General features: G+C 39.0%; 1 protein-coding gene across 4 annotated transcripts in view; it reads right to left on the reverse strand.

Moving 5' to 3' along the window:
* Positions 1-3,366: 3,366 nt before the first annotated feature.
* ZDHHC2 (zinc finger DHHC-type palmitoyltransferase 2) overlaps positions 3,367-15,332 on the reverse strand; it is a 30,772-nt gene continuing 18,806 nt past the window's right edge. For 3 of the 4 annotated variants that reach the window (XM_015862345.2, XM_015862343.2, XM_015862342.2), the window contains 8 exons: positions 14,368-14,400; positions 11,716-11,836; positions 11,285-11,417; positions 9,940-10,066; positions 9,671-9,763; positions 8,806-8,915; positions 8,372-8,449; positions 3,367-6,789 (listed from right to left, as the gene is read on the reverse strand). In XM_015862345.2, coding sequence (XP_015717831.1) covers positions 8,409-8,449; positions 8,806-8,915; positions 9,671-9,763; positions 9,940-10,066; positions 11,285-11,417; positions 11,716-11,836; positions 14,368-14,400 — 658 coding nt within the window. In that variant the 3' untranslated portion in view covers positions 3,367-6,789; positions 8,372-8,408. The remainder of the gene's footprint in view (positions 6,790-8,371; positions 8,450-8,805; positions 8,916-9,670; positions 9,764-9,939; positions 10,067-11,284; positions 11,418-11,715; positions 11,837-14,367; positions 14,401-15,332) is intronic. The other variant, XM_015862344.2, reaches the window with a different exon arrangement.

Genomic DNA, 15,332 nt, shown 5'->3' on the forward strand with positions numbered 1-15,332 from the left:
ATGCTGCTTGTTGCTCACTCAGGGGACGTGCCATGCAGTGAAGATGGAATGGTTACTTCATGGTTTAGTTTATGGACTGGAATACATAACTGGCCACAAAACAGACAGTTTTGTGTAAGGTCTGTGCTTTTCCTCTTTGTGTGCTCTTGCAGTGTTGTGTTTGGCTGAAATAAAGAGATGACTGGTTCCGCTTACGACAATGGGGCATCATGAACTCTGGGAGCTTAAGGTGCAGTGTGCCTTGGAGTCGATTGTTCATCTGGTTTTATTTAACTTCAAACTGCTATATCAGAGATAATTTTAATACTGCTTTAAATGGGGGGAGCCTGAACAGTTGCAGAGACCAGAGTGGATCTGAGCAAGATGTTGAGAAGGGGTCCAGACACACTGGGATAAGTTGGTTGCTAATGAGTATGTGTAATGTATAGCTCTACATAAACACAGTTAAGATGCTTCTGCAGTGTTACAGGTTGTGTTTCCATTAATAACACGGCACCAATAGTATTGATTTTCATGCTAGGGGAGTCACCTTAAACACTGACTTAAGTAACACTGTACTTCAGAATGCAAGTTACAGAATCAAACCCATCTGTCTTTTGAGAGATAGGTGAGATTTTATGTTTTCACTTTATAGTGCTAAGTAGTTTCCTAGGTTGTAAGCATTGGTGCTTAAGAAATCTTGCTTTTAATTATGTTGGCTGAATGTTTTTTGAGTAGCAGCTGCTGTTCAGCTGTATAAAATTCTTTTGCTTCATCCTTTTTTTTTGTGGCCAGTTAAAAAAAAAAAAAAAATGATGAAAGGCTGATTTCAGTCAGCTTGCAAAATGAGTATGTTGGAGCCCAGCATTGTTTGACAGGGTTCTTTTAGGGATTCCACACTGGAACGTATTGTTTCAATACTAAGCTTATTTGAAGGTGTCTGATATTGTCTGGGCCTTTTTGTATTTAGAAAAGTGATGAAGCAATATACTGAAATCACAACAGAGCCACAGCGTAGCAGTTGTAAAACACAGTTGAATCTCTTTCTCAGTACTGGTTTCCAATGGCTTACCACTGTGAAGGGGCATGTTGAGGTTGGTTATTTTTCTTTTTTCTCCTTTGTGTTGGACTGAGTTGCATTGACAGAATGAAAGTGTAGCTTTAAAAGGCCTGATATTGGTGGCTTTATTTGCAGTATGCTGCATACAAACTAATGTGCTGTTCAAAGGAAGGGGGAGGAAGGGAGGCAACAAATGTGAGGCCTGCATTATGCTCCCAAAGGTACATCACTTCTTGTTTTGCCAGTGTGCTTTTTAGCTGTTATTTTTCCATTTTGCCCAGTGTCATTTTTACTTGAGAAAAGTGCATCTCCAGATCTTCTGGTTTTGAACTTCAACCTGGTTTCTTAACTTGTATAAGCCAGTTAAAAACACTGAAAGGAAGAAAATCATTCCATGGTCAAACATTTTTAGAACTTCTCAATGGACGCCAGCTGTTTAACATTCCTGTGATGGTAATTGTGAGTTCAGTGCAGTTTAAGGAATTGTTATTATTTTACTCATGGATAAATGAAATAGAGCTTCCTGAGCTTTTTATATAACTGCAATAAGTCAGTGCTGCAAAGGGAGCCAAAAGCATCCAATGAAGTTTGTGGGATATTATATCATTTGTAGAATCAGAACAAAATCTCACAAATAATGCAACTTTTTTTTTTTTTAATTATTTTTTTTATTTTTTGGGGGGGCAGAGTGAAACATAGATTGTCTTAGGCTCCTTCCCCAGTCATAGCACAAAGTTGTTTTAATGGTATTTCTCAACACTGAATGTACCTTGGCTGGTTTACAGGAGCTTGTTTAGGTGTTTTCTTCCCTCTTGCCTGAGTAGGTGCAGTAGAGAACTGAGGAGGATTCTCCCCCTTGTTCCACGTCTCAGGTTGGGGAATGTAATTTGCTTTCTGATGGCAAATGTCAAAATCTGATTTTGGCAGAGGCTTCTCTTGTCCTTTTCCTGCCAGCACAGATGAGATTTTCTTTGCCTCTACTCAAGTGGGAGAATTCTTTTGCCTGAGTGAGCTTTCTCCTGCTTTTGTGAGGCACCTCAGCTAACTGATGATAATGCAAGGGAAGTAGATAGAGGGGAGAGGAAGGAGGCCTTTCCCTTCTGTGGGAACTGGAAATCAGGAACAGCTGAACTGTGAGGGTCAAGTGAAATTACATAGAGCATGTCCTATCTTTTTTAGGGTAGTAGTTTTGAGCTGTGGTTACATTTATCATCACCTCACCATCTGGAGCAGTTTGCTGATTTATTTTTTTAAAGACATTACATTGGTGTCAGTGTCTTTTGTTTACTTTTTGTTATATAATAGATGAACTTTGCAAGCTCCTTTTCTTTCACGGCTGTCTCTTCATGCTCTGCAGCACAGTAGTATCTGTGGTAGTGTTTTACCCAGAGGTTGTTTGTTAATGTGTCTGTACCATCACTGAGCTTCTGGCCTTGTTTTGTGCTTGCCAGCTTTAACTAGTGACCAGTTTAACATCTATTACTATGGGGAAAATAACAGCTGTAATACAGCCTGTATAATTAATGTATTTTGTGTTTATAACTGGGACTTCTTAAATGAATTGAGAAGGGAAAAAGGGCTTCTAAAAATAGTGACTGTCAGGAGGTGTTGGGTCTGTTCCAGATACGCCAATCAGTTACGGCTGTGAAGATGGAGGAGGGTGGGAAGGGGGTTGAGGCTTACCCTGTGTACTCTCTGAATTACTGCTGCAAAGTGTTGGGCCCATCTGCTTGAGAAGATTTCAGCATGAGGATCTAGGCAAGAGCCTGTATTCACTGCCCCAGATACTACAGGGGCAGGATGGCTGAGTTACTCTACACCAGGAATAGGTGCTATTAGGAAAACTTGGAGAAACTGAAGGATTATCTAGAATGAATGACCAGCAAAGGGGAAAATTAAAGAGCAAAGGACAAACAAGCAAGTCTTTCCTTGTGTTAAGTCATACACTATTTGCTCTAAATTTCACCCCAGAAGGCTGCTGCTTTTCCTGTCCTCTTACCATGTGACTACTGAAAAAGCGATAGCTGCAAACAGTGACACCCCATCACCCAGACAGCATTACAGTATGTTCTTTAATCTTGTTTTGCATGAGAAGTTTTGTACAGGGTTTAGTATTCATGTACAAAGATTTCAGCCAAAAACCCACAGAGGCTGTAGAAAGAGGGGAAAAGCTTTGGGTGCGTGATGCAGGCCATGGCTAAGCAGCAGTTCCTGTGGAGTGAAGAGCCTTGGTGAAGAGGGCAGTTACAGTAACTACATTAATGAAGGTGTAGTACTGATGATAACTGGGGAAACTGAAAGTAGGGTATGAATGACCACTACATATGTGATTTGCAGAATGTGAAGCATTTATTTATATGAGCAATACATTAACAAGTGGCAAAGTTCTACACTAACGATATGTGGAAATTTATTTCCCCCTACATCCAACACACCAGTCAAGTGAATCAAGGTGAAAAAAAAAGTTTAGTCCAGCTGTGAGACAAACAACAGCCGTAGCATACCATGCACTAAAAGAATCTTGTTTCTTCCACCCATGCTAAAGCCTTGCTTAATGACCATGATTTTAAGTGCACATAGTTGGAAATAATTACCAGGGCTTCATTAGTTCAAACTGCTGACCTTTCAGGCTGCATTTTAGTGCACAGCAGCAGCTGTGTGTGTCTGATTGCTCAATTGAAGGAACCAGCCAACATCTATATGCTCAGTCTTAGTAAAAATAGTTCTCTGGGAAGACTTTGAGCATCACATCACCTGTACATACCTGATAAATAATATTTGTGGGCCACTTCTGGTGTAGAGATGTAGTGGGTTTGTTCTAACATAGAAATTAAGGAAGCTTGTTAAGCATGTGGGGGTGGCTAGTGATTCATATGACTGCTTATGTGTATACAAAATAAACTCTCCTGTCTCAAAGGACTCAGGCTCATTGGATGAGTCCAACAAACTCATCTAACTTCCAAAGCAGCCTGAAATGTAGGGTTGTTATTTCTAGACAAATATCAGGGCTTTTTATTTCTTTTAGCAAAAAAGTTGATTAACTGTACAGTAGGTATAAAGCAGTCTTTAAAAAAAATACAGAAATCACTTAGAAGACTATAGTAAAGTGCCTAGCAATAACAGTGTAAAGAACAGGAGAATCCGAGTAAGTGGGCAAACAGCATTGTGTACTTGCTCCTGTTACCTGTTCACAGATTCTCCCACATGCATGGGAATAGCATCAGTGCTCAACAACAATATGTCAGGATGGCCGTTTTCACTTCTCTATATACTATATAGATTGTTGGGTTGTTTAAAGCCAAAAATAGAGTTGATTCAGAAACTACACTTTGGAGCATGATGAGCTTGCTCTCACCTTAGCCGCCATCAGTGTTCTTGGTTCTTGGTTGTTATGAGCGCAACTCATACCAGCCTGTGATCAGGTATAGCCATGGCCCTCTGATTCGGATCTGCTGATCACAACTGAATGACCCTTGTATCTCATCTTCCTGTCCCCTCCTTTCATCAGTTTGTTCCCTGGCCTTATCCTCTCCCTCACTTTTCTCCTAGAGGGACAGCCAAAGGCTACATCAAAACTGAAGATTACTGAGGGCTATTGTGCTTTCTAACTGTGACTGCTGAGACACTTGGGCATTTCCTTATCCCTGTCGTATCTCTACATCAGTTTCTAGCCTTACTGCGACCCCACCTGAACACAGCCAGGGAGGGTGACTGCTGTCCTGCCAAAGGGCAGGTCTGCCACCTGCACTATAGCAATTCCCATTATGAATTTTGCTGGGAAGAAAGCTGTATTTGCCTTTATGTAAAAACATGGAGCAAGTTACATTAAAGCTGAATTTCAACTTCTTACTTACTCTTTTCAAATGCATGCTCCACAACAAATCACCCTGACTGCATAAGAAACAAGACTATACAGCCAGAGAACTTGAAGTGTCAAAAATAGATATTATTTTTCCCTCTCCCCTTTACCCGTTGACACCCTAAACAAACACTAATACAAACTAAGCTGATAAGACAACACTGAATAAATAGCTGTGGAAAACTTTTTGGTTACAAAGATGTCTGCAGGCATCATGTAAACCATGTGCTACCTTCATGCTAGTTTCTAAGAATTGTTCTACAGCAATGGATCCAGACTCTGGCACTTCTGGCAAGAATCAGATGGTTTCAGGCTGCTAATATTTTGAGAGTAATAAAAACTAAACAAACCCAGTGCAGTACTTTTTCCTCACAAGAAAAATAAAGCCACATTTGTGCTCCAACACTTATCACTTAAGCTGTAATCCCACGAGAAACAAAAGAAAGTTACCTGCCTGTAGAAGAGTTAATGATTTTTCCTTTCAGGGATCCATCACTTAGTACTCCTACCAGTATTCTGGCTTGCTCTTCTTCAACAAACTGGAATCTCTACACTGTGATTCTACCTGAAAAGAATAACTAAGTTCCTTCTTGTTATCTTCAGAAGAACAAATACTTAGCATTTAAATGTAAACACTGATACCAAAGATGTGGTGTATACTAAAGGCACAAGACAATTAGATCTGTGTTGCAGGAACACATCTTTCATTATCTGACTGGTTAACTGAGATGTTAAGAAAGCTGCTGCCTATTAGAGGGGGCTTCCTATGTGCAGCAATCTGGCCTTTTGGTATTACAGTCGAGTATTCATTATCCCATAACTGCAAATATCATAAGTTACCAAATGTCTCCTTGATTGTAGATGATATTAATTTATGCATTCAGAAATGCAGTGTCTTAAAAGAACAAGTAAAAAAATATCCAAGCCAACTGTCAATTAAGCAGAAGTGAGATTCTGAAAGACAATGGCCACCAAGAACACAGACTTGTTTAAAAAAACAACAAATAAAACACATGCACAAAACTGGCATTAATAACAGAACTAAATGCCTTTTGGTTTGAGTGAGGTGCCAGCCTTCCTTTTCTTAAAAGGGATGAAGGCTCTAAATGGGAGAATAAAATCCCCATTTCATAGGATTGTCCTGTGCAGCTTCCATAAAAATCCCCAGTGTACCAGCTTCACTTCTATATTATCCTTCTGAATGTGGGCTATTTATTCACTCACTCACCAGAGACTAACAAGTGTTCACTTATCAAAGGAGATTTCCCCCCCTCCACAACTTTCCAAGTTATTTAAAAGGGAGCCTTTGCTGTAACATTTTCCAAAACAATATCAGGAACAGTCTGACACTTCACTTGGGTTGCTTTATCTTCAGAAAACTGCATCAGCGCTCAAAAGAAGCAGCAATCCACCAAGCAACTAAATTGTCCATAATCAACACTGATTATTCGCCCACTTTATCAAGATCAAGCCAGCAGTGCAAACATCTGATTGAAGTCAAATACTTACAGTGATTTGAATTAACAGTTGAACTTTCAAAGTCAGGCCAAGAACCTGGGCTGTTATGTAAGGAGGGTTTTGTTTTCTTGTGTTGAATATTGAAGTAAAACCAGCCACAGAATTTTTACAATAGTAAACTCAGACTCTCCCCCCCCACCCCTCCCCACAGTACTCAGAACCACCTTTTACCATTCAAAAATAGTAATTTTAAGTTGAAACGTTCTTTACGTGATTCAAAATAGCATGTTTTGTTTCATGTTTCAAGCAATGACATGGAGGCAGCTAATCATCTGTCAGTTTGTTTTCCACGTAGGAGCAGACAGGAGCAGCTGGCCAATAGGGCTGATTTTGGAAGAACCCATCTTCCTTCCACCAACAGCTTTTTCTTGAACTGGAATAGAACATAAAACACAAAATACATCATTAGAATTGAAGAAAGCTTTTTAAAAATAAACTATTGCAAGAAGTCTTGCTAGTTTATTTGGGATAGCATCTCTGAGCAAGTGGAAGAATCATACAATTATTGAATGATTTGAGTTGGAAGGACATTTAATATCACCTAGTTTCAATCCCCTGCTATAGGCAGGGACGCCTCCATCTAGACCAGGTTGCTCAGAGCCCCATCCAGCCTGGCCTTGAATGCTTCCAGGGAGGGGGCATTCACATCCCCACTGGGCAACCTGTTCCAGTGCCTCACTTAATTCACAGTCAAGAATTTCTTCCCAACATCTAGTCTAAATCTACACTCTTCCAGTTTAAAACTATTTCCCCTTGTCCTGTCACTACATTCCCTTATAAAAAGCTCCTTTCCAGCTTTCCTATAGGCCCCCTTCAAGTACTGGAAGGCCACTATAAGGTACCCTCAGGATTCAATTCACATTCAATGTGACCCAGGATACAGTTGGCACTCTTGGCTGCAAGTGCGCATTGCCAGCTCTTGGTGAGTCTTTCATCAACCCACACTCCCAAGTCCTTCTCCTCAGGGCTGCTCTCAAGCCGTTCTCTGCCCAGGCTGTATTTGTGCTTGGGACTGCCCTGATCCAAGTGCAGGACCTTGCACTTGGACTAGTTGAACTTCATGAGGTTGGCACAATCCCAGCTCTCAAGCCTGTCCAGGTCCCTCTGGATGGCATCCCTTCCCTCTAGTGTGTCAGCTGCACCACTCAGCTTGGTGTCATCTGCAAACTTGCTGAGGGTGCACTCAATCCCACTGTCCATGTTGTCTACAAAGATGTTAAATAGCACCAGTCCCAGCACTGATCCCTGAGGAATGCCAGTCATCTCCAGTCTCCATTTGGATGCTGAGCTGTTCACTGTAACTCTGAGTGCAACCATCCAGCCAATTCCTTATCCAGTGAGTGGTCCATTCATCAAATCCATTTTTCTCCAATTTGGCAACCAGGATGTCATGCAGGACAGTGCCAAATACTTTGCAAAGTCCTGGTAGATGACATTAGCTGCTCTTCCTTTATCCATTTGCACTGTAATTATCACAAAAGGCCACCAAGTTTGTCAGGTATGACTTGTCCCTGGTAAAGCCAATTTCTCTGATGATTTAACTACTGAACTTCTGGGACTTTTTACTACAAGCTAGAGGCCATCTGTTTGCATCTGTACACCTCCCATTTTTATCATCTGTCTTGACAGTGTCATACCATGTCTGGCTGGTCTAGTTGCAATAGTTGCACTTCCCCAGTAGTTTTCATTCCTTATGCTTTCTGCAGAAGTCACAAAGCAGCCTGACAGCAGAAATACTACCTACAAGCAATGCCCACAGAAGTGAAACAATATTTTGCAAGCATGACCCATCAGATGTTTAGTTTAAAACCATGAATTCATGTACTCTTAACTCAAAGTAAAACAAATTGAGAGGAGAAGTAAACAGACAGGAATTATTTTGGGAACTTCTGTGCATTCTCCAAGTGGTAGGGAATAACGGAGCAGAAAATTAAACATACAGGATATCTACATACCGTTCCTAAATTATTCAGATGTTTCTTTTTAGGGAAGCTAGGTTTCATTCTCCATGGTTAATGCAGGATTGCTCATACCTTTAATGAAAAAAAAAGGAAAAACAGTTTTCGTTTCTTTACATGGCTTTTGCAACAAGGCAACATCATATTCTCATATAAGAAGTTTGTCCCCAGAAGAATCCCCAGCCTGACAGTAAATGTCAACTGGTACCCACTAGTGCTGATGCTCTCAGTACCTCTCTGTCAGGTTTAATGTGGAAGGGCAAGGCAGCTTGAAATGCCCAGCTTTCTATAAACACGCATAAAATAAGCTTAATGGCACAGCACAGCTGCAAGAAACATGAAAACAGAGTGTCCACAGTCATTTTTACACTGTATCTGCCAAAAGTAGTTTATTATGGAGAAAATCATTTCAGCATACATCAGTTCCTTACCAACTTTGCCCTTTTCGGCCTTTGCACCATTGTCTGACCAGGAATGTGTATCAGTAAGGAGGTGGCTCTGGGAGTCACGAAGTGGCTTTGCAGGGAACAGGTGGTTCTCACTGTAATGTCATTAAAAAAAAACAACACTGCTGAAAATCTCCATTTCTTTACCACACATTCCTTACAGTCTGTCATACGTGGTATTTTACTTCCCTTACCTTGCTTGTTTTCTGATGAATCACTGAACTTCTATCACTACATATATTGCAGTGTAGTTGCCAAAGGTACAAGTGTAATCTCAAAAGCAACTCTCTAAAGCAGAACAGGGAAACTTTATAATTCTTTGACAGATAATCAATATTTACATGCGTTATTTCCAAGTACGCTCTATCCATATTCTCTCCCACCACAGCAAACCTGCCACCATAACAGCAGAGAGAACATCTCCCGAATCTCTCTCCATATTTAGGCTGTGGTTCCCTTTTCCCTGACTTGGTCACTAGGGCAAGATTTGAAATATTCTCCAGCTGGATGTCATTGCTTGCACAGCAGCACCATCAGGCAGAACAACTAACTGCCCACAAGCAGAACAGAACATACTAACACTAATGAGGCAGTCATGGAAAACTCACAGGTTGTGGGATGTCACTGAACTGAGACTGAATTACAGGATGTATGTGGAGGAAAAAATCCTCTTATTTCCATACATTTAAATACAAGTCTCAGGCTTAGCTCAATTACAACTTACCTGTGTTAAATTTGACTTGTATTTCTTAATAGGAAAATCTACACATAAAACATGGTTCAATTCATACATGCACTGGCACAAAACAGAATACCAAGTACTCGAACCCAATAACAAAAAGCAGATTACTTTTTGCATGTTGAAGTAAGACCACCAGGTGTGGAGGCTTGCTCGGGATCTTGATTAACAAGGCAAGTTGGGAAGGAGCAACCATCCCCTAGGCTGAAAAAAAATCAAATTAGTCTAGTGCTTACAAAAAGTACATTGAAGAACATTTTTATTGCCTCCCCCAAAAAACAAATATTACCGTGTCTAATTTCAGAAAATTAAACGAACAAAAACCAAGGCACACACCCTGTGGGTCCTGACCATTGAAAGCTTTCAACAAATGAGCGTACCTTGAAAATATAGGCAGCAGCCAGTACTTCTTCTCATCACCAAACACCTGCCTTAGGTTTTTGCTGAAGCCCAAGCTGAAACCGTTCTTGTCTGTTCTGTGATGAAATATGGGTGCTCTGAATACCTCTTAAAGGTAAAGCAAAAATTCGTTAGATTTCTTCACAAGATAGCACATTCAAGTTTCACACCTATATTCATGCAATTACATCTCCAGCCAAGAGGAATGGCTGAGCTCAAGTGACCCAGTTGCCTCATGGAATTCCAGAGTCACTGCTACAAACTGTGTATGTAGGGATGGGTGGAAGTGTCCTGCCACCCTGGCCAAGGTGAGGAAGAGTGCTCCTTATGGCGAGACGTATTACATGAAGGTTTCAACATGTGGATACATGACAGATTTTAGGGAAAAGAACTAGGCTGAACTGTTTACTACAGTAATAGCAATGGAAAGGAAACAAAGCTTACCTTATGTTAGTAGTTCTCTACACTCTGGGGTACAAAAATTTTGTATGTTTTTACAGCTACATAAAGAAAGTATTTTACTTGTAGGCCCAGATCACTCCCTGTGCATGTCTACTCTAAATTTCAGGGGAAGAGAGCTAAATATAGCTTGAAGTGTTGCAGAGTGCCCGAGGCAGAAAATTCCTTCACCTTCCACATGTTGACTGATAGCCATTTAATTCCTCTAATTGGCTGTATATATAGCAGGCTACATAAAGCATGTCCTGAGGTGCTGACAGCACAGTTCACACGGACTGCTCTCGATCCATGGGGTGAATTGTGCTCCCACAGTGCTTCCCTATCTGAGGGTAAGAGGCTTTAAGTCATCCAGAGTGCAGAGGAAACCCACAAACCCTACACAAGTCTTCAAGTAAATAAGCTTTCCTCCAAATAACATATCTTCAGAATTTCCCTCTCATCTTCTACTAATTTGTAAATCTCAAGAAAACCAGAAAAAGAAAACAGGAAAACATTTAGAGATCTAGAAACTTCAGTGAGCTCATTATTTTTTGCAGACCACAACACAGTAAAAGGACAGGTGTGACTTGACAACTACACATCAGGTTGGTGTGAGATATTGGTTTAATGATGATGTCTGTCAGTTGTAAATACTCCCATAGCAGAGGCACAGGCCATCACCCCTGAGGCTTCTAAAATTACCCCATAACGTAGAGTCATTCCTGTGCACCTACAACTATGTGATGGACAGAACATGTAACTTTTCAACTGTCATTCACATATTTGAGTTTACAACTAAATGTGGAAGCACTGTCTTAAAACCTGTTTTGATATAATAGCCATCTGTTCACTATTTTTTGCTGCCAAACATAGAAGCATTAAGCTTACCTAAAGTCGACTTATTTTTGCTGACAAGCCAACAGTGGTATCCAAAGAGAGAAGACAGACTGACAGAAAACATAGCAGCAGCAAAGAATAAAAACATGATGTGGAACTTGGCTTGAGTATCAGGAAGACCATTCTAAAAATAAGAAAACAATGCTTTTAGAAATGAGGAAATAGCTATTTAACTTGATTATTAATAATCTATTCACCCAAATCCAATTCAGTGCAGACAGAAACACACCATGCAACAAGAGCCTGAGTAAATAAGTGATGCACCTTTTACGCACAGACAGCCACGCAATTTGGTTTTTGACAGCACGTAGGTTATGGAAACTGGTCCTTTCTTGAGCTTGTATAAACACTGACAAGAAGATTCTGACATTTGGATCTGGACTTCCAAGTGTATTTTAAGGAAAACTAAATTTATTACTTACTGTCCAAAACTTGATAAAATACTGTAAATCTGTTGCAGCAATGAAAAGGCAATATAGTAGAGAATAAGCCAAGAAGAGAAGAAAAAACTTGTAATTGGAGAATCCGACACAGTTGTTCACCCTGATAACAAAAAAGTTAAAATGAAAACAATGTAAAGGTATTTATTCACTTTGCATTCCTCCAATTTAAGATTAAACTTATTTACCTCATAGAAAGTAATATCAGTATCTAGACTCAGATTTGCTTCCTAGCTGTGGTGCCTCAAGCTACTGAAATGTGTTTTAGCTTTAACTTCCAGATTAGTGTAGTATTTCTAACTAAACCAAACAAAAAATTAACCTAATGAGGTTCTCCACAGTACAGTACAGATTCAGGTATCCATGTTATAATGCTTATAAAGGGTGGGAGGTGGGATTTTATTCTTCATTTGTTTTAACAAGACATGCTGTCTTGGGTAAATATTAAGCTTAGTATCTCCGTTTAAACAGAAAACAATAGCTAAACATCTGTATCAGTGACAATTAAATAGGACTCACAAGAGATGGTCCTAATTAAAAAAAAAAAAAAAATAACTACAAAGGCATGTTTCTAAGCTCATCTTGATTCTTACTGGAAAATAAATGTAGAATTCTCCCCAGTGAAGTGTTTCTTTCATTATATATGTCAAAGTTAGAGACTCCATGATAAACTGCAAGCTATTCAGATTCAAGGTTTCTATGATAACCCTGTTTACTCTTGCAGCATTTTTAATGGCAGTATTTACAGCACTTTTTAGCATGAGAAAAGAACTGTCATGCAAAATGTTGTTCAGCAAAAATAATGCATCTTGAATCAAAGATTTATCTCATCATTCTTTTGCACATTAAAATAAACTTTCATAAATCATCCTGCTTCTCTAAGTGACAAAGCCCCAGAGTGAGGAGTTATTACTAGAAAAGAATATTTCATTAAAAGATGAATGAAGAAGTAAAGATCAAGGTTTTGTAACTGTTCTATTTGCACATGCAGTATCAAACCATAGAAACCAAGAACAGTAGTTAAATACAAAGCCTAACATTATGAGGATGGGTAAAACTATTAGCACACAGGCTGGTGTTCTATTGCAGTTAAATATTCATTCAAAAGAACATTCTAGATTCAATTTGGATTATAGATAAAATTGAAAATGCTTCCTATTGAAGTAAAGTAGAAAACAGATCCTTTCTAACTCAAGAGTTAGTTTACTAGAAATGCCAGGTAAAAAAAAGGTAAGTTACAAGACAAGTCAGTTAATAAAAAGAATCATGAAATTGAGTAGTAAATTCTTCTCAGATAACTCCAAGGACAGAGGATATATGTTTCTCATAATTTCTAAGTTGTTCATAATGCATCTGGTTAGAGTTAGAGTTGTTATATATCAAATTATATCTTCTGATGATGCCTTAAACCATCACATTTCTGTCTACAGCTCCATCTATAACACATTGGTAGCAAGAGCACTCAGAAATCATTAAGGATTTTATTTCTGCATCTGTTAAACCATATACAGTAGCTAGAGGCAAATTAGCATTACATGTTTTTATTTATTACATTTCCTTTAGTACAGGAGCATATGAAAAAGTAAAGCCTCCTAGAAATCAAGAAATGGCTCATCTGAGGCAAGAACATGACTGCCATCTCTGCCATCTCACTACCTCTCCTTCCAAATGCTTTCCCTTACTTTCCCAAGGTTATTTTTAACCTGTCCTCTCCAGAAATCCTACTCCTAGCAGAATATTCAAATGCTAATTCCCATTACTGTTTCCCTGCTCCCCCTAAGCATCACATGGATTCTTTCCCATTCCCACTTTTCCTCACACACAAAACTAAATAAATAAATAAAAAATAATAAGCTTACCTATCTACTATACTGATCTGAACCCTTACTTTTATTGGTCATTGAAGTCAAAGAACTCTTGAAAATGGGTTTTTTTAAATAAAAGTCTTTGCAATTTGGACCTTTCTAACATTTGTCTTTAGTAATTTCTGTGAGATGGCTGCCAGAGTGAAAGAAATTAATTCCATATCCCCACTCACTGGTTCCAAGAGCTTCTGAGAAAGGGAAGGAAAACAAAAACATTGTATAGGCCAATATTCTGCAAAAGGGGGAAGAGTGGAAGGGAAAGAGAAGGGAAAAGAAAGCAAGAAAACAGAACCCTTAAAACCGAAGAGCTAACAAGATGTTTCCAGGAAGCCCATGCAAACTGTAGTAGGAGCTCTACTTTGCAGGGCAAATGTCACATTGGTAAGGGGGACAGGGCACAGCACTTCCCCTTGGTTTTCAACGCAGGGTAATATTTCATCATTTAATGAAATGAAGTCCTCAGCAATACTTAAAGGTCATGGAAAGAAAAAAGTGGAATTCTTAAAGGAATTTTTCTTTCTTACCAGAATTCTTCCTTACCCTAACTACAGAAATAGACTTGCCTAACACAGAAATGGTATCTAAACTTCTTTTCACATTTCACAAGCAGGCAAAGGGGATATAAAATAAACAATTCCAACTGCCCTGCAAGAGTGGTAATTTCATGTTAGCATCCAACTCTAGGAATGGTGAAACACCACCTATGATCCCCAAATGGTTTGTTTTACCAAATCAAAAAATGCAAAGCAAAAGCACATAGTACACTCACCAAGGACAATGATGGTCCATTTTCAGAATGCATCTTAAAAAGAAAATTAAACAAAAAAAGAAGAAAAAAAGAAATCCACCGCCAAAACAATAGATTTCAAAGCATATAAAAAAAAGAAAAAAGAAAAAAAGAAAAATCAGAAACACAGTTATGTGTCAGAATTCAACTATTTAAGTAAAGATCAGCATTACCTATGCATATTATTAGTTGCCTACTCTGTTAAGGAATGAGGCTTTGAAACATTTCACATAATACAGCTTACTTGCAAGTACTCAAAACAGTGTTGTTTTTTTTCAAGAGCTTAGTGGTGCCAGAACATGTTGTCTACAACAGCATTAAGATTTGGTCCCCTGTCTGAATAAGTTTTCAAATATTGTTTATTCTCTGACAAAGACTTGGGAATTAGACTAATTCAATGGTTACATATTTAATGATGCAACTAAGGATATTTCCAAGTATTTATATAAACATATGCACGTTCTGCATTCTCAGAACTTATCACATATGAAAAATCCAAAATTTTTGCACTTAATCACTCTCTATTAATAAAACGTATATAAGAAAATCAGATGGAAGCAATTGAAATTTAAAGGGCGAGATCAAGTTATTCTGCAAAATGTATTAACTAATGGCATTTCACAGGAAAACACTTTCTTCTGCTTAGATGGGGGCTGTTCTTTTCTTACACTGTAATCACCACCACACACTGCACAACCGAGACCCTCTTTCTGCCTTCAGTCACTGACTCTCAGTCTGCTCTGCCTCAAGGCAGTGTTCCAAAGTCTGATACATAATCAGCTGAAGTGTATTTGGAATAGCCCAAGGGCAACAATAATCAGCCTTTGAAGAAGCCCCTTTTCCTCCATTTAGATATTCAGATAATTAGCCACAAGAGTGGAGAAGCCCACAGACATTGAAGCAAACAGGAGAAAAGTCAGAGGGATGAAAGCTGACAAAAAGTAATT

This window comes from Coturnix japonica, chromosome 4 (assembly GCF_001577835.2).
Source record: "Coturnix japonica isolate 7356 chromosome 4, Coturnix japonica 2.1, whole genome shotgun sequence".
NCBI classification, from domain to species: Eukaryota; Metazoa; Chordata; class Aves; order Galliformes; family Phasianidae; genus Coturnix; species Coturnix japonica.